The 23,714-nt window shown below is 44.5% G+C and overlaps 1 protein-coding gene across 1 annotated transcript; it reads left to right on the plus strand.

Moving 5' to 3' along the window:
* The first annotated feature begins 10,232 nt into the window (after window positions 1-10,232).
* Window positions 10,233-16,946, plus strand: CD207 (CD207 molecule). The gene is given in 9 exon segments (XM_021712722.1): window positions 10,233-10,298; window positions 10,698-10,753; window positions 12,002-12,078; window positions 12,171-12,272; window positions 14,082-14,357; window positions 14,360-14,446; window positions 15,039-15,305; window positions 16,172-16,265; window positions 16,796-16,946. Coding segments are annotated over 9 exon segments (1,176 nt in total).
* Window positions 16,947-23,714: the final 6,768 nt, after the last annotated feature.

Here is a 23,714-nt window from a genome sequence, read left to right on the forward strand (position 1 = left end):
TTGCAGCCCTAGAGTAGTTAAGCTGCAGAGCCTGGAGGTGTTTTTGGGGGGGTTTTGTCCACAAGATGGCTCACTTCTCTTTTCCGTTTCCTGTTTGAGCTCATTGACTCTGGGCAAGCTAGACGGAGCGACTCTTGTTATGCCACATTGAGTGGGATGTTTCCACATGAAGTTATCTCACGTAACCTGATCTGTCTTAGGTGACTGAAGCGCCCCTAAGTCATCCACCTAGTTGGTGCTTGGCAGACTAGGGTTCTACCCCAGGACACATGTTTTCCCACTGGATTGATGGTTTTCAGCCCCGTCTGCGTTATAGGACTCACTTGGAGAGTGATTAAAAATCCTGATGCCTGAGCTCTAAATGACACTGACAAAGTCAGAATCTCTGAGAATGGGTGCTGGCATTCTTACAAATGTGTTCCTAGGACTGAGAACAACTGCAGTAGGTCCTAGACAGGCACTCTTCTTCTCCCCCACTGGACACTGGGAAGAGGAGGGCAGTGTGAGCAAGTAGTTCATGCTGGGCCGACCAGTTGAGAATCAGTTATATTGTGATAAATGAATTTATCTGCAGGAATTGACAGCATGTAACTCTGGGAGTTCTGTACTGTGGTTTTAAATAAAAGTAGTTTGGAAAAATGTCCTGTTTTATACCACTTTAAACTACATTTTTTTCCTTGTTGTTTTAGGTTTAAAGGATATAGTCTATTTTTCTTACCTGAAAGAAGGCCAAGAATTATCCAGAGAGAATTGCACTCTCCTGCAGGGCAAGGACCATGGCTGTTTTATTGAAGCTGAAACCTCAGCATCTAGCATAGAGCTTGGCATACTATTGGTCCTTGAGAAATTTCTCTGGATGAATGCCTGAGTGAAGGAATGAGAGGCTAGGCCACCACCCATTTTTGTGGGAATGTTCTCAATAGTGATATGATGGAAGACACTTATTCTAAGGTGCCCAGATGAAAACAGCAGTGCAGAGACATCTTTGGGGAGCAGTGGGAAGGTTTAAGGCACATGAAGGCTTAAGGTACTAGTTAGGGAGACGGACCCAGCTACAGAGTCAGCTCAATAACTTAGTGGAGGAAAGAAGTTTACCATCTTAGTAAGATGGAAGAAGAAACCAGAAGCATAAAATTGCAGTTGAGAGCATTTGTCTCGTGTCCTTTCCAAAAGGGAGCAAAATGGAAATGTTTGGAGAAAGAAATCTGTTGCTAAAGTTGGAAAAGGAGGTTGAGGGGACTCTACACAGCAGTGGTGTGGTATAAAGTGAGCAGTGCAAGAAGTCCTTAGAATGCGAGCGTATGTTGGGATGATATAATTGATTGGCTTACTGATTTTAGTTCCTAGATGATAGAGTGTCCTGTTGTGAAACTGAACGTATTATGGTGGAATTTTGCATTTTTGAAGGACTGGTACTTTTTTGTGGGTTTAGGTAGCAGCACATGAAGTATGAAAAAGCCCTATCAGGACAGAGCTGTAACGCATGTTCTCCCATGGATATAGAGAGTGGAGTGATGGATAGTGGAGACTTGGAAGGATGAGGAGGGGAGGGGGAGGGGATGATGAGAAATTAATGGGTATGATGTATGTTATTCAATGGATACCCTAAAGGCCCTGACTTGACCACTATGCAGTTTATGCATGTAAAAAAATCTGCACTTGTACCCCATAAATGTATACACTCACAAGAACGGTAGAACTGGACACTTGCTGGGTTTTACCTACTCTGGTCGCTGGGAACTTGACTACAGTCACCAAGCAGAATCCATGTGGTCAAGGACCAAGTGATTAATATACATGTTATACATTATACATGAGGCGATGGATCAGCTCTCATTTCATGACCCCTCCTTCCTTTGGGGGAGGGAACTCTGGCCAAAAGCAGCATGAAATATGGATGAATGAATTATAAAATACATGTCCTGGGCTATGCTGTCATCGTCTTCAGTCCCTCCTTGCTAAGGAACTAGTGCTAACTCCTGACCAGTGTGGCAAGGGGTCAATTTGATCCTGGAGATTCACTTCCGGGTGTTCCATGACCTCTCTTTCCCATGAAGGCCGAGGCTGTACTTGTTTTTACCTCTTATCCTATTCTCTGTTCAAGACAATAATTGGCAGTTTGCTATAGTGGTTCCTTTTATATGGTTCTGAGAAGAATGACTGAGGGTGTGGGCTGATGAGGGAGGCTGTGGCTCTCATTCCATGAGGGATCTGTGATCTCCAGAGCTCTGAGGACTCCTAAAAATTAACTAGCCTCTGAGCAGTTTGCTGAATGAGCAACTTTATTCTTTCCCGTCATTTCCCTGTCAAGCCTGCTTTTCTGACTTGTTTTTCCTTATCCCTGGATAAAATCTCAGACAGGTATTATAGCTTTTCTGATCACATTAATATACTGAAAAACCAGTTGAATAATCACAAAAATGCAAACTCTCATCAAATTAGTGTTTGTCCCCTTCCCCGGGCCAGGCTCAGTCTCAGAAGTCTGAGATGGTGGAGGGAAGTCGAGGTAACTTCTTGTCTTGTTCCCCACCCTGCTCTCCTTTTCACTCCTACTACCTTCCCATTCCCCTCCCCGCAAACTGTGTCTTGCTCCAGGCAGCAGAAAGGTCTTCCTTGTTAGGTCAGTTGAAGTCTTGTATTTGAGACTTCTAGATGCAGCGAATTCTAAATGCCAATTCGTTTTCCAAAGTGTGCTTTTGGATTTTGGGGGGATGTCTGCATTGCTGAGGATCTCTCACTGAAGTTCTCTTCTGGCTGTCTGCTACTGCCTCACCTCAGCCTTTCCTACTTTCCTAGGGTCTAAAAACTCAGTTCTTATTGGCAGAGCCCCTCTCAATCAATTGAGAATAACTTTCTCCTTGGGGGAGTCAAAGTCCATTGATACATGTCTTTTTCCTCACCAAACTCTAGGAAAGCAAACTGTTCCCAATTTTGCTTTTCTTTTCTCTCTGCTCTGCTGTTCCAAAGCAGGTGGCCATCTGAAGCTTCTTGCCTTCTGTTTTCATTTATATGCCAAGTACCAAACTCAATATCTCTCATACTCTAAGGATATATGCCAAGCTTTCTGAATGGTTCTATTAAGGTCACCCTAACTTAATGTGGTAGAATCAGGGACCCAAAGATGTCCATGTCCTATAGTCACAGGTTCCTATTGTCGTATTAAGTTACATGGAAAAGTGGAATTATTGTTGGTAATCAACTGACTTTGAGTTAGAGAAATTATCCTGGATTATTTGGGCAGGCTCAAAAGTAGCAATTAAAGGCAGAAGCAGACTCCGTGTCAGAGTGATGGGATATAATAAGAACTCAACCAGAAACCGGAGTGGGCAAGGAAGTATATTTTCCCTTGGAGTCTCCAAAAAGGAAGGCAGTCCTAACAATGCCTTGATTTTAGCCCAGTGAGATCCATTTTTGGCTTTTTGATATCCAGAAATGTAGATAATGAATTTGTATTGTTTTAAGCCACTATGTTTGGACAATTTGTTGTAACAGCAATAGAAAACTAATATAGGAAGGAAAACCTCCTCTTCTTCATAGGGAGATGGGTAAGAGCTAGACAGGAAATGCATGACACGGTAACCCCTTCATTTTAAAATAAGCCTCCATTTGAAATGTTGAGAGCTTTTTCTTTGAGATTAGAAATGAGACATGAATGCCTCAAATCACCACTTCTATTCAGCAACTGGAGGTTCTTGCCAGTGCAATAAGGCAAAAAATCTAAAAAGCAGAATTGGGAAAAAAGAAATAAAAATGTCCCTATTCACAGATATGATAGCATACATAGAAAATCTCAAGCCATCTATAGATTATAGCTTTTCTGATCTCATTAATATACTGAAAAAGCCAGTTGACTAATCACAAAAATGCAAACACTCATCAAATTAGTGTTTTTCCCCTTCCCCAGGCCAGACTCAGTCTTGATTATTAAAATTCATTAGAATTAGTAAGTGAGTTTTTAAGATTGCTAGCTATAAGACTAGTCTCCAAAAATCAATTGGGGGAAGGGAAGAATTAAGCTCCATCTTCTGGAGGGAGGACTATCTATGTGTATTATCTGGGATTTTCCTAGGGGAATTAGTGTTTTCTGCCCCATTATTTATTTACTTTTTTGAGTTGAAGTCTCTCTCACTCTGTCACTCAGACTGGAGTGCAGTGGCACGCTCCCAGTCACTGCAGCCTCGACCTGCTGGGCTCCGGCCATCTTTCGGCTTGGCCTTCCAAGTAGCTGGAACTACAGGCACGCACTACTACGCCGGCTCATTTTTTGATTTATTGTAGCGATGAGGTCTCGCCAAGTTGCCCAGATGGGTCTCGAACCCACGGGCTCAGGCAATCCACTCACCTCGGTCTCCCAAAGCGCGGGATTACAGGCTGAGCCACCGAGGCCGGCCCCATTTATGTTTTAATTAAATTATTTATTTATATCAGTATGAACGCATATGCACTTAGTTTATAATCCATTTAATTTCTTGCCCATACTGCTCTACCTTTGTCTGCTGGGAGCTCTTTCAGGTTGTCTCCTGTGTTCTTTTGCCATGTCTCCATCCTTTTGCTTTTTGAGTACTTTTTTACTTTCTGATACCACAAAACACTCCAGGCTCACCCATACTTTTCCTATCCCAACCCTAAGCAGCTTCTCCAAGGAGTCCTAAGTTCTATTAGAGAATGGTATTGAGAAACCAAGATCGGGATGCGGGGTGTGCTTGGTGCTACTGGAGTGTCATTGCTTCTAGGTTTTCTCAGCCAACAAAACTAGGTGATCAGTACATGTATACTAACTCATATATACATACACATCTATGTTTCTGTATTTTATATATCTGTATATTAATCTGTCCATTAAGGCAAATATGAGTTCATACTGATGTCTTCTACTCTAATCCAGTGCTATTCGGTCTGTTTTAATTTTTTCCTATGTGCAATTTTGTTCTTCAACAGTGAGAAATAGGACTTCTACTGTTCACCCACCTACTACTTATTTGTTCGGTTCCAAAATACATAGAAAGTAACTTCAGAATTGTGAGAAATACAATGACCAATTAGAGTACAGTGGTTATATACAGTTTCCTTTGTCTTTAGTCTTACAGTTTTGAGTCAAAACACCAATTTACAAAGTTACGTCAGTCACTTCCTTTCTCTCCTACCCCCTCTAATGCAGTTCGATCATACATTTGTAATTCAGCTAGATTTATTTATCACAGGCTGCACTTCATCTGAAATTCCCAACATTCTTGTCGATTTTTCAAAAGTTTTTTTATATATTAAATTTCACTCTTTGTGATGTACGGTTCTGTGGGTTTTGAAAAATGCATAGAGTGATAGCTCCACCAACCCAGTACCATACAGAGCAATGCCATCACCCTTAAAATTACCGTGTGCATCGACTTTTTAGTCAATCACTTCTCTTTATGCTAACTCTTAACATTCACCAATCAGATTCTGACCTTATAACTTTTCCTTTTTCAGATGTCATATGAATGGAATCACATAACATGTAGCTTTTGGGGTCTGATTTATTTCACTTAGTAAGATGCACTTACCCATGTTATTTTATGAAACAGTAGCTCTTAAACTGGAGGATTTTTGAGCAACATGCTTTTGAATATTGATCCTTTGAATACTGTCCCTCCTCATCCCCTCTGAGGACTCTAACTATATGTATATTAAATTGTATGAAGTTGTCTCAGAGGTCACTAATAATCTGTTTTTTTCTCTTGCTGTACTTCATTTTGGATAGTTTCTATTGCTTTATTTTCAAACTCATTTCTCTCTTTTTCTGCAATTCCTAATCTGACATTAATACCTTCCAGCGTATTTTTCACATCAGGCATTACGGTTTTTATCTCTAGAAGTTCAATTTATGTTTTTAAAACAAATTTCATGTCACTAACTATTGGAACATACAGAATACAGTTATAATGCTTATTTTGTTGTCCTTGCCTGCTAGATCTTACGTCTATATCAGTTCTTGGATCTTTTAACATTTTTTTTATCCTTATTATGGATTATATATTTTTTGCTATTCTGTTCTATTAGTTCTGTTGTGGGTTGACTTGTGCTCCCCTATAATTCATATGTTGAAGCCCCAACCCCCAATGTGACTGTATCTGGTGATAGGGCCTCTTTAAAAGAGGTAATTAAGGTTAAATGAGGTCAAAAGGTATGGCTTTAATCCAATGTGAATGATGTCCTTATAAAAAGAAGACGAGTCACCAGGGATACACACACACAGAGGAAAGGCCATGTGAGGACCCACTGAGAAGGTGATCATCTATAAGCCAAGTAGAGAGGACTTAGAAGAAACCAAACCTTGATCTTGGACTTTTCGTCTAAAGAACTGAAAAATAAACTTCTGTTTTTCAAGTAACCCAGTCTAGTATTTTGTTATGGCAGCCGGAACTGACTAACACAAACTCTAACTGCTCTTGTGTGCTTCAACTCTCAGCCTTGTTTCTACATCTCAGGGAGTCAGCCACCTCCACCTGCAGTCGTCTTCTCTGCCTCACAGCCTGGAAACTCCCCACAGGCAGTAAGCTGGGGTAAGAATAGGCTCACCTTGTTCTTTTCCTGTCTCTCAGGGATCCTTGAGCTTCATGGCCTGATATACAACGTCTCGAAAATTTTTGTTTCATATGTCTTGTTTGTTTGTTTTAGGTGGGATAGTAAATTGAATCCCTGTTACTCTACTTTGGTAGAAGAGGAAGTAAATATCTAGAAGTTCCATAGATATTTTATATGAGCTAGGACAATTTTGAAGATTTTGAAAGAGTGTCCCAAGGGATGTTGCAACACATTATGAAGCTATGCTAATTAATACTGTGTGGTTTTGGGATAACAATAGAAAGAATAATGGAACACAATAGAAAATCCAGAAGCAGATCTTTAAATATATGAAACTTGAATATATGATGAAGATGTTACCTAATATTCAGTGAAGAAATTAAGCATTATTTTTAAAAACGGTATCAGGACAGCAGGCTGTCCATTTAGAAATGGACAGTTGGATTCCTTTCTAAAATCGTGTAATAGTATGAATTCCAAATACATTAAATATAAAATGTAAAAACATAAAAGTGACAGTAAAACCTGAAATTAAAACTATTATGTAGATGTAAGTTTGACTTAAAAGGTTATCCATAACAAAAAACAAAACAAAACCCTATATATGCTATAGGGTACAATTCTTTTTGTAAAAGAAATTTTGTAAAAAAGAATTATTTTGTAAATACTTTTTGGGGGGTATACTTGCATAATATGTTGGTCAGGCCCCTGTTTTCAAGAAAGAGACGCATCCAATTAAGTTAAAATGAAAACAGAAGTTTTTTGTTCATGTTTGTGTTCATAAAACACAAGCCAAAAAAGTCATTGCCTATGGGAAATGGAACTCAGTTTCAACTGGCATCAGGACTCTCTTTTTGTCTCTTTATCTTTTGTTTCACTTTCTGTCTCTGTATTGATTTTATTCTCTCAGGCTCTTCCACGTGACAGAGGGACCAGTTACCAGCAGTCCTAGATCACATCTATATAATTCTCAATTTAAGGAGCGAGGAAAGCTCCCTTCCTACTCATACCCTGGACCTATTGTTGTGACTTGCCACTCTTATGCTTGGAGGAACTACCATTAGCAGCCCCATTTGAATCACATGGTTTTAAAAGGGGAGTAGTTTCCCAGTGGAAGGGAATTCTTGATATACGAAATGAGGGTGAGATAGAGAAGGATGCTAGGGAACAGAAATAGGAGCTACAGGAGCTGTCCATATACACAAATTATGCACAGGTATAAACATAGCTATGAATATGGACATATATGGACATATACGTATTCATATGGGTGGTTAGGAAGAATGAACTGTGGGTACAATTTTTTCTCCTGTAAGATGCATAATTTTTTCTTACCTGGCTTTTTTCTATAATCAATATCATTTAGTTATATAATAAAAAAGAAAGTATTTAAAAAGAAACTACATCACTCATAGGCGGACCTTGAGCAACTATAATACTACAAGAAAGCGTTTGGCAGTAATGGGAAACTGTCAGGGGAGGGGAGGTAGAATTGGAAGTTGGGGAAAACTGCTAGGGGAGGGAGGGCCATACCTCATCAACAAGGGTACCTGCATAAACAATGTTTGTATACCCCGTGGGTTCAAGACCCGCCTGGGCAGCGAGACCTCATCTCTACAATAAAAATAAAAAAATCAGCCAGGCATAGTAGCGCATGCCTGTAATTCCGGCTACTTGGAAGGCTGAGGCGGAAGGATGGCCGGAGCCCAGCAGGTCGAGGCTGCGGTGGCCAGGAGAGGCTACTGCACTCCAGTCTGGGCAACAGAGTGAGACTCCAACTCAAAAAAAAAAAGTTTATATACCTAACCCTAAATTGTACCCCATATCTTTATAATAATAATAATAATAAAAGAAACTACGCACCTTTTTTCTCAAGAGCCTTTTATTACTTTCCTGACAAGAATTTACCCTTCCCATTAAGGCCATGGGCGATAGTTCTGTAACCTAAATAGTTAGAAGCAGCCTCTTCTGCCTGGTACATAGCAGTTCTTCAATGTGGCTTAGCTTGCCCACTTATACACATATCACACTGTTTATGATGGCACTGGATGTAATAGCCTGGTCAGTAGGGTCTAGTCCATTGTCATTATTCCAGAGAAACCTGGCCTCCTATAATGTTATATAAAAAGAGGAAACCATTAGCAGGATCAAGGGAGACCTGGGAAGACCCCCCATAGTGCCCCTCAGTTCTTTTTAGTCTCGGGAGAGTCTTCCCTTCTCCCCAGAATTAAAGATGCCCTATTTTTTCAGCAAGAGGAAAATGTTCCTGAGGGCAGGGTCTATGGCTATCTTTTTCCTTGCTGTCTCCCAGTGCCTGGTGCATAGCAGGCACTCTAGAGGAGCGAATGGTCCCACCTACTACTCCTTGGTTTCTCTGCCCTACCTCTGTTCCCAGAGTGCACGTCCAGAGGGTGATTATCAGGGCCCTGCTGGTCAACTCCCCCCTCACATTACATGCAGGAGTCTCTGAGGCCTATGGGCTAGGTGTGACCAGCTGTAATAGTCATCTCCTCTCATTTCATAGTCATTCTTCCCCCTTTCCCTTCTTCTTCCCTGACCCCTCTCCCCAACTTGTTGTTCACTCTAGTTTCATCCATGCCTTCACTGAGGGACTCGGATGACTACTCCTTGGAGATAACTCTCAGCATTTCTGGGGCATTGCAAACAACCTGAGTCTGTTTGCCATTTTCAATGATTAAGTTCATGGTCCACCTTCAAGTGTAAGGCTGGTCCCAACCAGAGAAGGTGAAAAAGTGGCCAAGCTGTTTCTTTCCTCTACCCTTATCCAGAGAAAGTCTTAAAACCCCAAGAGTACAGGGAGAGAGAAAAAAAATGAGCATAGATTTCCTGTTCTCTCATTAAGCAGTGATTTTTGGTCCCTAGATCTGGCCAGAGTTTCTCTTCTGTTGGGAAGACAGGGCATCACATAAGCATCCAGGAGAAATGCTGCTAATTTTCCTGGTTGAAAAGCATTGCTGAGGCATCTCTGACTTTTCTTCTGCCAGGTCAGGGGCCAGATAGAGCACCCGGAGGTTTGCACGAGAGAGACACTCAGGAAGTACCTTCAGATGAGCATGGTCATGGGAAAATAGCTGTGAGTCCCTCCCCATGAAGTGAGAAATGAAACTTCTTAAGGCCTGGGACTTTTACACCCACCTCCTCTGCGACCCCAGTGGGTCCACATGCCAGGATTCCATGCTTCTTGCTCAGCTTCCTCATGCTGGATCAGCCTTGTGCCCAGTGATCAACAGAATAATTGTTTGAAGTCTTCATTTCATCACATGGAGTAAATGCTCCCCATTCCCAACTCCTTCCTACACCATGGGTGCCAGCCTGGTGAGGCTTCCTGATCCTTCTCAAGGACAACTGAGAGGATATCTTGGGGCTCTATCACTAACAGCAGATGCCATAAACCAGACGAGATTTGGGAAAGTTCTTCTTCACAGATGGGGAAGGAACCAGACACTCCCAAGTCGTGTTGTATAGCAGTTTTCTTTCCTCAAATGCCCCAGGAGAGGACCAGGAACCCTGAAATGCCCCGTCTACCAGAGTCTTGAGTAATTTGGATTCTTTTCCACCCCAGGCCCTACACTATGGTAGGTTGTGGATGAAGGACCAGGAGCCAGGAGAAGAAGGGCTGAGATGACTCTGGAGTGAGACTGGAATGAGGTATGGGAGTCCAGAAGCACAGCATGCTAATCTCTTCCAAGCTCCGGAAACCCAGGCTCCGCAACCAGGTGAGCATAGAGAGCAGATGCATTCATCCAAGTTCTCAGCCAGGCCCTCTGTTTAGGGATGAGTGGATGTTGAACATTAGAGCAGACAGCAGGCCTGGAAGCCAGAGTGTGGGTAGGGAGCGGATGAGACAGGATAAATGGGACATCATCCTAGTCACCCAGCTTCCTTCCCAGATCTTAGGAAGTATAGTGTGGAGTCCTCTGGTTTTCCTCATCCCGTCATAGAAGCGACTCCAGCCTGAGGCCTGGTCAGCTGGAAAGAGAATAGTGAGGGTCTGAAAGCAAAATGAGCTGCCAGACAGGGTGGGCTGAGCAGGGAGGCAGGATCCTTTGAAAGACCAAAGGCAGCAGAAGCCCCTATGAGTATAAGAAGCTATTTTCCTGGCCCAACTCTTTTAGCCTTCAGCCCTGATCTCTGATACCATCCGCCATCCGGTTCCACTGGCTGAGTCTCCGTGAGGCCAAGTTAGCTGCCTAACCCTGTGGCCAGAGCTTTTATTGATTCCTGGGTAAAGTATAAATCACACTCCCCTTATGCCCGTGCTATGAAAATGAATAAGAACTTCTAGAGACAAAGGAAAGAAGCAGAAATTTCTGGAAGGCAGATCCCAGGTCACAAACTATGTAGATGTCAGAGCAGTCATGATCAACCACCAAATCTTCCATTCCTCGTATCATCTATCCCTCTATTCGCCCATCCATCCGTTGGTCCCTCCCTCCCTCCGTCCTACATTTATTCATTCATTCATCGGTCCTCCATCCAGCCATTCACCTATTCATCTTTCACGCCATCCATCCATTCATCTATCCTCCATCCATTCATTCATCTACCAGTCTTCCATCTACCCATTCATTTATTCATCTATCAATCCATTCTCCACTTATCTGAACTCACTGCCTTCTTTTTTCTCTCCTCCCTCTCTTCTTCCCTCTTTTTCCTTCCATCATTCCTATCTTTCAAGAAATAGTTGTCTAGAGTCTGCCATGTAGGTTTCTCAGGTTCGACAGATGTCTTTAAAGCATGAGAAGCCGCCCAGGAAAAAATTCAGTCTTGGATACTTCATACTCCAATAACACCAGAACTAATTCTAGTTTGAAAAGCATTCCCTGCTGTCTCACGACCCATCCTTTGGAATATGCTCATCCCTCTACCCAGAGCTTTTTACCATTCCTCCATTCCTTGTGCTTCCTTTGAAATGGGCATATTCCGCATATTCAGCTCATGTTGTATTCGCCTTGTATTGTGATTTATCTCCTCAAGTCTGTCTTTTCTGCCAGAGTGTGAGTTGCTTGAGGGCAAGGACTGAGTTATTCATCCTTGTGATCCCCTGCCCAGTACAGTGTCTGGTACCTAGAAAGCACCCAGTGTGTATTTGTGGCATGAAGAGATAGGATGGATGATGGATGAGGAGAAGCTCACAAGAGAAATGGGATAGCTTTGGGACAAGATAGCTAACATGTCTAGGTAGCAGACTCCCAGAGAAGAAGACAAGTGGTCTTCTCCTGAAAGCTCAGACCTTTGAGGAAGGGCCTAAGCCAGGAAAGCTCTAGTGATCTGACCTTTATCCAATCAGGAATGGGACAGTTGGGATGACATGGTGGCGTCCCGAGAGACTCACTTCCCAGTTCCTTTAGACAAAAGGCCCTTGAAGAGACATGCGGTCAGAAGCACCTGTGCTCCCAGGGAAAGGGTGAGAGGTCAGGAAGAAGACTGCAGAGGGGGAGTTCCCTAATGCACAATTCGCTGTGGACGAGCAGAGCATTTCCCTCTGGCCCTCAGGCAAGGAATGACTACTGCTCAGAACCTCCTTGCTGCTCTGAGCCCAAACCCACCCTGCTACTTCAACAAACGTTTGCTCCTTCTTCCAACAGAGCCTCCTCCCAAGCGAAGTCTGTCTCTGATTTTGGAGAAAACACTCACAGTCAGCACTGCATTGATCTGCATGACACTGGTCCTGGTCCTCACAATTCTTTGTCTGTCCTCACAATTCTTTGTCTGGGCTCAACCTTTCTCCCTTGTCCATGGCCTCTGGCTCCCTCGGGATCCAGATATTCTCTTCCCTGCTGCTTGGTGGTCTCTCCTGCCCATGGCTTTCTCATTTGGTTCCTTTTCCCTCTTTACACATGCAGTCACAGGATGTTCTGTCCCCAGTAAGGTGAGCTACTGCTCTTTCCTTCCCAATTCTGGGACTTGCTTTGATTAGGATCGGTGCTTGCATATTTTTGTTCAAGGACATATTCTTTTGTCCCCAGTTTTTCATCCTCTGCCATTTTCTCCCTCCTCCACCCCCACCACGTTGAGCTCTGGGACCCTCAGATTCAAAGCCTTGTGAATACTTCCCGACAGTGATGACAGTTTCCCTACCCCGGCAGGGACTGAGCCATGTGTGTTGTCAGCCCGCTCTGACTGGGTGGAGACCCCAGGCAACAAGCCAACAAGTCTCCATGGCTGAATCCCCTCACCAGGACCCCTTTGCATTTTCTTCATTCTCCTATGCCTGTGAAGATGGGGTCCAGGGAGCCTTCCTACTCATTGGTTGTTGTGTGGTTGATCTTTCTTCCTTTCCCAGATCTTAGGCTGCACGGCCTCAGCTGCTGTCTGGCTCTGTTTTCTCCCGCCAGGTCCTCAGCTGCTGTCTGGCTCTGTTTTCTCCCACCAGGTCACCAGGAAGCGGAGCAGGGAAGTTGTTGTTTTCTGTTTTCTCCCCTTGTGGCCTCAGGACATATTTGGTCTCAGACTTACAACCTCTGAACTCATAGCCTCTCCCACCCTGCCACCACTTGCCCTGTCCTACGTGCCTGGTTTCTAACATAGCCTTTTCCACAAGATTTGCCTTTGAGCCTCTTGGTTTATCTTTGGTCCCCTCTCTGGTACCCAGAGCAGAATGTCAAAGTGGGTGAGGTGGCCAGTGTGATGGCTTAGGCTTGTAACCCCAGGAAGATTTGGGAGGCCGAAGTGGGAGAATTGCTTGAGCTCAAGAGTTCAAGACCAGCCTAGGCAACACTGTCTCTACAAAAATAAAAAAAGTTAGCCAGATGTGGTGGCACACACCTGTGGTCCCAGCTATTTGGGAGGCTGAGGCAGAAGGACCACCTGAGCTCAGAGATTGAGGCTGCAGTGGGTCGTGATTGTGACACTGCACTCCAGTCTGGGCAACAGAGTGAGACCCCCAACTCAAAAAAAGAAAGAAAAGGGTGGGGCAAGGGAAGGAGAAATGGTTTTATAATCTTCCTTTCCACGTTATCTGGAGAAGAAACCACTTCCAGTTTAGGAGTCTACTCTTCCTGTGGTCACAGAGGGGCCCTGGTACAGATGCTGGAAGGGCAATGCTTCCTTAGCAAACAGCCACTGCAGGGATCTCTGAAAGCAAAGGGCTGGTGATCAAGTGATGGGGTCCAGAACAAATCAAGTGCTGGGGGGAGTGATGGGCACCCCTTTGCCAAATGCCCTCTGGACACTCAGAGAAAATTCAGGCTGGCTTTGAACCTCTTATCTGCTTGCCTGTGAGGTCCTCTCACAGAGAGCTTGTGTTTGATAAACCTCGTTGTCTGCATCCGCCAGAGTTCCTGGCACATGGTAGTACCCACTGCATGTTTGTGGAATATGTATGAATGATTAGTGTGTTGGGGGCAGAATGTCGGGGGCAACTCCTTGGGCTGTTTTAGTTCATTGGAAAGCTTAAGCCTGTCCCTTCCCTTCCCTGTCTTTTATCAACCTGACAATACCCCCACTCCTGTCCCTGGGGATTCTCCTCTCTGACCTCTTGGCTTTTTCCCTCCCAGATCCCAGGTTTATGAGCACAATAGCACATGTAGAGGCCAATGCCCAACTGCTGCAAGGTCATGTGGACAACATCAGCACCCTGGAATGAGAAAAAACCGGCGGTGGCATAGAGACAGCCGGCATTCAGATCCAAAGGGTAAATGTGAACCTGGCCCGTGTGCGTTCTCAGATCCTGATGTTGAGAATCTGTGCGCTAAAGGTCAATGCAGGAGTCCAAATGTTAACAAGAAATTGGAAGAAAGTTGATATAATAAATGCCCTAATCTCAGCATTAGAGTTTTGGGTCAAGCCAGCTCTTTGAACACAAAGGTCCTGGGTCTCCAGAACAGTTTGCTGAATATTGGCAAGTTTCTCAAAATCCAAAGTAAGTGACTCTGAAAATAACATTTACAAGTGGCTCATGAGACCCCTATTTCTCAGACATGAGACCTTTGGGCTGGTGGATGAGGAGGAGAAGGGGCAGGAAAGATGCAGGCATGGGTTACAGAGCTAAGGAGAGAGGGTTTAGCACTGGGACTGGGGCAGACGTAGGGGCTCTTAGGAGAGAAGAGACCAGGGTCCAGCTTAGGCTCCCATACCAAGGAGCAGAATGTGAAAGCATCAGGGAGTGCCTGTGCCAGCCCGCAACTAGCCACTTCTCATCAAGTCCCTTGCCTGGAGCCCAGAAGATAAGCCACTTGCCATGACCAGTGGAGAGTTGCTTCTTTCTCATGGAAAGACAGGTCTTTGGTCTATCCTCTTATACTTTCTTCTTTCTAATCCCAGAGGCTCTATCAGTCTCAGTCAGACTTTCAGAATATAAAAGAGTGTCCCCAAGCTCCTACACAAGGACCCAAGGACCCCAGAGTCTAGTCCTATTTGCTCTTGTCTCTGATATTCCCCTCAAGTGCCCATACCTAGCCAGCAACCCAAGAAAACAGGAACATATGTGTTGACCTTTAGCCCTTGTTCTCCAGAAGACATTCTCCGGATGGTTTCTCAAGGCTGGAAGTAGTTCAAGGGGAACTTCTATTACTTTTCTCTTATACCACAGCCCTGGAATAACGCCAGAAAGTTCTGTGTGTCCAGGAACTCACACCTGACCTCAGTAACCTCAGAGAGTGAGCAGGTGGGTGCTGTTCCTGTGGGCTCTGCAAAGGCGAGCTGGATCAAGGAGGATGAGAAAATCATGCTGTGGAAACAAAAACCCCACAAAATCCGTGACCTAATGAAGAATGTCACACGTCCGGCAAGGGCTAGCAAGGGCCCTCTGCTCATTGTGGTTACTCGAGGGCCTTGGGTGAAGACTCCATCTTAACATATTCCCACAATTGCTGAGGCAAGAAGGAGGAACACGGCAAAGTGCACATTGGTTCTTGAAGCTTCTGCCCAGAAATAACACATGTCACTTTTGCTTGCATTTCACTAGCCAAAGTAAATTAGGCAGTACTCCTAGATTCAAAGAAGGGAGGGAGGTACGATCTTTCCATGTGCTCAGAAAGCAAAAGTGTTTATGAATAGCATTCATAATACCACATGACCTGGTGTGGCAGAATATTTCATCTAAGAGGTGGGATAGCAGGCAGGCCAGATCCTAGGCTTTGGAGTAAAGTCTAAAGACATAACCCTGTCATCTAACTAGTCTTAGAGCCTTGGATAGAATATTTGACTTCAGTGGGCCTCAACCTATTCAGTGATGAAACGTGTGTGATAGCACCTGCCTCCAAGAAGGAAGGAGTGAACGCGTGTGAAGGACTTAGCACAGTGCCTTATACATATTAAAGGCTCATGATGGGTGGGTATTATCATTTGGGCCATTTTTGGGGGAATCTCTCCTCTGGAGTTCAGCTGAGTCTTTCCTGGGCTTCACCACCTGCTTCCTGAGGGACAGAAAGGTCTGAGTCCTGGATTTGGTAGTTTCAAGGCAGAATTTGGCAGATGGACTCTGGATTCTGGGCTCTGGACAAGGGTGGGAAGAGTCTTGAGAGAGGCCAGTGTGCAGCATGTCTGTGAGTTCAGGGTTGTCTCTGAGAACAGATGAAGAACATCCAGAGATAGATGCTCAAACTCAGTCATGGCTACACCTCTGCTCATCTTGTCTTCCTTATAGGAGTTATCTACTGGATTGGCCTGTACAAAGAAGGGAGTGACAGCAAATGGAACTGGGTGGATAAAACTCCATTCGACAGGGTCCAAAGTTCGAGGTAAGCCCCCGGAGCCCTCCCTTCAGCCTGACTTTCTCCTGCTGTGGCCAGGGTATGGGGGGAGGGTGTTGGGTAATATTTCCCATTGAGTACAGAGTTTCCGATTCTTCCCCATCTTAGGGTGACGCCAGGAACATTGGAATCGAGAACGAGCTTACCTCTGCCACTAACTGGCTGTGGGATCCAAGACAAATCTGTGTGGCCCTTCATGCCCCTTGGGGTTTGGCAGCATGGCCTTTTACCCAGCTTCAGCAGGGATTCTGTCCTATGTCTAGGTCTTTGCAGTGTGGGTTTGTTTAGGGGCTTGAGAGTGGTGGGTGGGTTTGGCCCTGACCTGGGATATGAGTGAAAGCTAAGAGATTGAAGTCTCACCAATCACTGTTCCTCTTAGTCTTGGGTGCAAAAACTTGCTATGCCATTTCTCAGGACCAAAGCTGGGGTTGAATTGACTCATTTCTTCACTGGAAACACATTCTTCTTGGTTTTCCAACTCTGTAAATCCATCTTTTTTTCCCCTTTTCACTAGGTAGGTTCTGGATGCCAGGTGAACCCAACAATATTGAGAACAATGACAATTGTGTCAATATAAAGGGATCCTCACTTCAGTCCTGGAACGATGCCTCCTGTGACAAAATACTTCTTTTCATCTGCAAGCGGCCCTCCATCCCATCAAAATCATGATGGGACTGACCCCCGCGCTCACACTGTTTGAGCTCCACCATGCGTCAAACTTGAGGAAATGCCTCTTTTTCACCCATACTTCAGGATGACTTTGCACTGTGATTTTTCTTGCTTCAGAATTGTCCCAACGATATTCTAGAGTCCATCTTATCTTGGCTGGGAATTCTCTGACCTGATAGAGGCAGCCAGAATGGAAAGGAAAGCTTGGTTTAAAATGGTACAGGAGGGTGGAGAGGATTTAGTTCAAATGGCTTGGTAAGGAGGACCAGGACCTGTAATCTGGGGCAACATCCTGGAGTTTTCCATTCCTTCAAAGAAACCTCAGTTTCAGTTTTAGGTTTTTTTCAACCTAACAGTTGCCTCAGGTCAGTCAAGCAATTTTCCTGATACTGTCACTCAGGGCTTTTCCTGGTTGGTCCCCCAGAATTCCTGCTGGCCTGCTTAGCAGTGATGGTGGCTGGCAGGTGGCTGTGTTTGCAGAGGGAATAGCTCTGCTCTTGGTGACTCTTATCATATGCCCAGCAGCCTCTTCACCCACGCTCTCTGAAGCCTGAACCCCTTCTTCCCTATTTCAGGTCAGAGACTGACATGGACAGGTATCTCCTCAGAGCGGGCCTGGCACCCGGCCTCCCTTTTTGTCCCGTTCGCTCCCTCACTCTGTGTACTCTGCCGCCCAGCCTCCCTCTCTCACTTCCGCTGCTCTTTCCTTGCATTTCCGCTCTTCCTGTGCCTTGTGCGTGGGTGGTGGCCTTTGGTACCTTCATGAGTTCACCTGAAAGTTTCTTTAGAAGAAAATGCTGCCTGGGCCAAGCTCTCCCTCTGTGTGTGCCTTTTCATTCCTGGTTGTACAGGTCAATGTGTGGGAAAGGCGGTCTGCTTTGCTGAATGCAGAATTCCGGAGTGTCCTCATGAAACAGTTGAGGGGGCCAAACATAACAAGGAGTAGGGAAGTTCCAACCCTGAAAATGCGAAGAAATATGAGCAGTGCTTATCTCTAGTTTTTATGGAAAGTAAGTAGAGCAGGATCTATAATGTCACTACTTTGGCGGTCTTTCTTCTCTAGTGTTCCCTGAATACTTTCCTGTTCTTTAGCACTATTCCCAAAAAGGAGATTAATCAGGTTTCCCAGAGGCCCCCTTCACAGGCACTGAGTCCAAATCCCAAGTCCAAGGCCTGAGGAAGGAGTCTAGGCAGGGCCACCACCGACAGGAGTGGAGCAGAGAGAAAGCGTCGTGTGAGGGCAGGCATGGGCTCAGAAGAGCAGTCCTCGTCAGGATCCTGGGGAAAGAACACCTTCCTCAGATGACTGTGATCAGCAGTATGTTGTTCTGGGTGCAAAGGGGTCAGAGCTGATGTACAGGCTTATACTGGAAGGCCTAAAATATCAAGTGCTGCAAGTGACGTCTTTGAGCCTCACCGGGCCCCAAAGGCCCAAGCCTGAGTTCCCCTGCTCTAACCAGATATGCCTCCTGCCCAGCAGGAAAGACTCCCCACCTTGCTAGTTCTCCTGTCATCTGGACCAGCTGCATCCTCCCCAGTTTTCAGCCTAATAGGTTTCACTTCCCTGCCAGCCTGGGGAACTGTCCAAACAACCCAGTCCTCTTACAGGAACTGGGAGCACCTCATCCTTTTGTTACTACAATGTCTGCTTCCCACAGCCCTTGCGGGCTCACTCTACTCCTGAGGGTGAACCTGGGTGGCCCTGCATGGCTTGTGATGTTCTTCTGCCCTGGACTGTGAGAATTTATGATTAGTAAACTGCTGTCAGTCTCATCTATCCGGGGTCAGATGTCATGTGTTTGGCATCTTGTGTTATTTAGGGCAGGGGATCCCTCCTCACCAACGGAACAAACATGAGATGATTAGAATGAGGCTGGTCAGGGATCTCTGGGTGACCCTGCTGGGAAGCAATGACTATTTCTCTGGAAAAGACTCTGACCTAGGAAATAGCAAGGAGATGGGCCAGTTAACAGAGGGAAGTTGAGCTGGAAGGCCCCGAGTTAGAGACAGGCTGGAGGGGCTATTATGGGGAAACTAGCAATAAGCAGAAGCAGAAGAAAAAATAAAGTACATGAGGACTGCATCTGGTAGAGAAAAGAGAATGGTGCAGAAGAAAGGGCCACTCAGACATGGAGGTGGAGGGCACCAGAGGGCAGGCCCGTGGGTTCTGGCTGCTGAGGTTCCAGGTGCTGTCTCGTGTCTCCCCAGCTCTCTGGATCCTCCTGCATTTTTGTGCATAGGGGTCCTAAGACAAGACTTGCCCTTCTGCCCTCACCCATTGTTTTTGCTTGAAACTGAAAGATCCTGAGTCAGTGAGGATGTGTGTCCATCCGGAACCTGTGCCCCATCTTGAACCAGCGAGCGCAGCCTTGCCTTGGCTTCTTCCCTTCATGAAGCTGGGGCAGCTGTTGCTTTGCCTTGTTTTGGGAACTTGGCTCCCTCCCTCCCATATGCAGGGCTCACTTCTCCAGGGCGGTCACCACGTGAGTACCTGCACTTCTGCTGGCAGTAGGGCCTTTCCCAAGAGGGTCTACCGTCAATAGTGCTTTAGTCCTATCAAGTAGGTCTCATTGGCATTATTAATACCTTGGCAGCTTCTCAGCTCATGGGCCCCCACAGTATTTCTTGTGAAATTCTGGGAATTTCCTCACTGTCAGGTGGAAAGTTGAGTGCCAAGGACAGGTGAGAACTTTGCCACATTCAACTCGTGTGTATATGTGTGTGGGTGTATATATACACCCACACACACATGCACAAATATATATATCTGATTCATCAGGCTAAAAATGCTTGAATGTCCTTCCTCAGTGTTGCAATAACATAATCTTGAAAAATTTATGCTTTTGTATTTGAATAGAAAAGCTGAGGGGAAAAAATGCTTGACTCACCTCTACAGCCTGTCTGATTCTAACTCTTGTGGACATGTACTATACTATTTTATTTTTCTGTTTTTCTGCTTTTTTGATCTCTTTCTCTCTAATCTCTCATCTTTATTTTTTTCCTTTGTTTCTTTCTCCTTTGATCTATTTCTCTTATTATATGGGCTATGCTTTCTTTGCCTTTCTTTTCCCAGTGCTTTGGAAAATAAACTGTTGTATGGTGTTATGTTTTGTTTTGCTATTTAGCACTTTCTCTGTTCCTTACAAAGTATCCTGGTTTCTGGGATTGTTGGCATTCCTGATGTCATAGTCATGGTTGAGGTTGGACCCTGGCCTCAAGGGATGCCATTGGCTTCCTTGCATACCCCAGCTGGCCAGGGCTTCAGGCCACCCCCAACAGGGTGCTACGTAGATTTTCATTGCCTCCTTCTTAGATTTCACACCCTCTTTTCCTTCTACCTCTCTGTTCTCACTCTAGACCTCCAAAAGTCTTCCTTACTCTCTGTCCCAAGGCAACTTGCTTTTTTTTTTTTTTTTGTCTCAGACTGAATGACTCTCTTCTGGAGGAAAACACACAGGTTACCCAATTAATGATAAAATTGGTGTGTTTTATATAAGGGAATTTTAATTGTTTTACGGGAGCCTGCAGAAAAATAATTTTATAAGGCTTCTGAGGAAGAAACATGTAGGTTGAGTCTTGAAAGATAAGCAGGATTCAGGCAGTGATTGGGATAAGGCACAGACGAGGAAAGAGAGAGGGAACAGAAGATGCAAAGAAAGAATACAGTTTGCTTGAGACACTGAGAGAAGTCCAGTCTAGCTGAAGTCTGGTGTGAGATAAAGCAGGGGGCAGTGTAGCTGGTGTGGGAGTGGGTAGTCACTTCACAGACACATGAAGGGTTTTGGATTTTATATGAAGGACAAAGGGAAGTAACTGAAGTATTTTAAGCATATGAATAACATGATCCTAAATTTTTTGTTTGTTTGAAGAAGGATGACAAACGGTTTATTATATTTAAGAGCTTATGTGCTTCCAGGAATAACAAGAATCACAGACATGAAAAAGCACCATGTCCCTGGGGAAAACATGTGTCACACTTTTGTAGTCCTTCCTTCACACTGAGCAGCTTCTTGTTTCAGTTAACTTCCTATATTTTGCGTTCCACCTTCTCAAGTTAGAAGCAGAAGCAGCATTTGCAGCCTTCTTTGCAGAAAGGTGCGGGCATGTGACCCACCAGTCAGATTCAACCTTTGATTTGTCCTGCTGTTTGTTTAGGCTGAATTCAGTGCTACCTTACTAGAAGCATCTCAGTGTTGCTGGAACATTCTTTCTGCCAGCATAGACTCCAAAGCTTGACTCTCTGGTCTTCTGAGATTCCATAAACTATATGGAATATATATATATATAAAACTCTTTATTTTAGAATAGTTTTAACTTTACAGAAAAACTGTAAAGATAATACAGGGAGTTCCCATATATCCCTTTCCGCTTCCCCTATTATCAATGTCTTACATTAGTATGGCACATTTGTCACAATTGATGAACCAATGCTGATATGCTATTATTAATTGAAATCCATACTTTATTCAGATTTCCTTCATTTTTCTCTGATCTCCTTTTTCTGTTTCAGAATCCCACATTATGTTTAGTCATTATGTCTCCTTAGGCTGTGACAGTTTCTCAGACTTTCCTTGTTTTTGATGACCTTGGCAGTTTTGAGGATCACTGGTCAGGTCTTTTGTAAACTTTCCTTTAATTGAAATCCATACGGCATTTTTCTCATGATCAGACTGGGGTAATGTGTTTTGGGGTAACATGTTTGGGGAGGAAGACTATGAAGATCAAGTGCTATTCTCATCACATCTTATCAAGGTACATACTATCATTATGATTCATCACTGCTTACATTGACTTTGATCCCCAGACTGAGGTAGTGTTTGACAAGTTTATTCATTGTTAAGTTATTCTTTTTCTCCTTTTTCCATACTGTACTTTTTGGAAGGAAGTCACTATGTGCAGCCCACACTTAAACCTTTCTGAGGATGAACTATCTACATAAATTATAAGGAATTTTTCTGCACTGGAGATCTGTTTATTTATCCAAATATTCATTTATATCAGTGTGGATTCATGGATATTTATTTTGTACTTTTGTTTATAATCCAATTCTATTTTATTTATTTTATTGCTCAAATTGTTTGAGATTTCGTTTATATTGATCAAGACAAAAGCTGGTTCTAGGGATTGAGTATGGGTTCGGCCTTACCTATACTGGATGAACTGCGCAAGAGGGTCTCAAGACAAACCCTGGGCATGGTACTGAAAATTGTGTCAGCTCTCAGCTGCTCAGGGTTCCTGTTTTCAGGTCTTGGGGATGTTTTTGTTTTCATCAGTCCTGCTAATCATAGCCTGGAGAACTCTGCCCTTCTCCTGACCCAGACTCTGCCCTTCCAGCTGGGCAGAGATGCCTAAAGTTCTGCTTTCGAGGTCCTCTCAGCTTTCTCAGGCCATAGGAGGAAATAACTCCTGAGTGGGTCCAGCCTGGGCCCTTCCTGTATGTGGGAAAGTAGAAACCAAGAGAGGCCCTTCCTTTTCAACCACTGACCCTGGGTCTCTGATGGGCCTCTGGGGAAGCAACTCCACAACTTCCATCCCATCCCATGTGGCAAAGAAGAGGTTGGCAGCCTCTACTGGGGTTTCGGGCAGAGCTGTCGACTGGTCCAGAATAGGAGCCTTCACATTCCCACCATGGCCTTCTATCCTCTCAGGTCAGCTTTCAACAGACAGAAGGTAATGGGCCAACAGATGGTTGCTTTGTACCCTACACATGGTGCCCCTGCTCTGCATAGTTTCTATCTCTCTCTCTCTCTCTCTCTCCCTCTCTCTCATACACACACACACACACACACACACACACACACAGCATCATGAACTGGGTATGGGCAACCACTTCCTTGACCCCGGCAGATTCTCTGCCCACAGGGCAAGTTGCTTGCTGAGTCAACAGCGGCTACACGGACTCCTTTCGAACCAAAGCTACTCTCCTGGCTTGGTCTCAGGAAAGGTACATTCCATATGGCTTCTCCACCATTGCAGTTGGTCTGCAATCTCTTTAGTCAGTGCTTGTGGCCTATGGAAGGCTGATTCTGAGATCTGTGAAAAAGACATGTTCACCAACCTGGAAGCTCCTTGGGTCTCATTTTTTCAAGAGTGTTAATAACCCAATCTTCAGTCCCTCTCCCCTACTTGGAAGCCCAGGAGTGGGAGTTGGGGATGGGTGGTTGAAAGTCCTAACCTCTAATCACAATGTGATCTTTCTGGGAAGCACCCAGGGGGTCCATCCTGAGTCACCTCATTAGCATAAACTCATGAAGTCATAAGGGGCTCCCTACGAATAACAAAAGACATTCCTATTCAAGAATCTCCAAGTATCTTCTGTACCGGAAGCCAGGACAAAGAACAAATATATTTCTTATACAGGGTTCCAGGACTCCCTGAAGATACCAAAATTCACAGATGCTCAAGTTCCATATATAAAATGGTGTCGTATTTTCATATAATGTCTCACATCCTCTTGTATACCCTTAAACCATCTCTAGATTATTTATAATACCTAATGCAATGTGAATGCTATGCAAATAGTTGTTGTTTTGTATTGTTTTAAAATTTGTATTTTTTTATTGCTGCATGGTTATCTTTTATCGCTTATTTTCTTCCAGATGTTTTCCATTCATAGTTGGTTGAATCTGTGGACAAGGAAACTGCAGATACGTAGGGCTGTCTATACTATCTCAGGCCCTTTCCTGTAATCCAATTGTGAGGTCCTGAGTGGGCAGTAAATCACCCCATGTCCACCTTTGACTTGCAAACACCCGCAGCACTGACCCA

Source organism: Carlito syrichta, unplaced genomic scaffold (assembly GCF_000164805.1).
Source record: "Carlito syrichta isolate Samal-C Ts95f unplaced genomic scaffold, Tarsius_syrichta-2.0.1 Scaffold303625, whole genome shotgun sequence".
Classification (NCBI taxonomy): domain Eukaryota; kingdom Metazoa; phylum Chordata; class Mammalia; order Primates; family Tarsiidae; genus Carlito; species Carlito syrichta.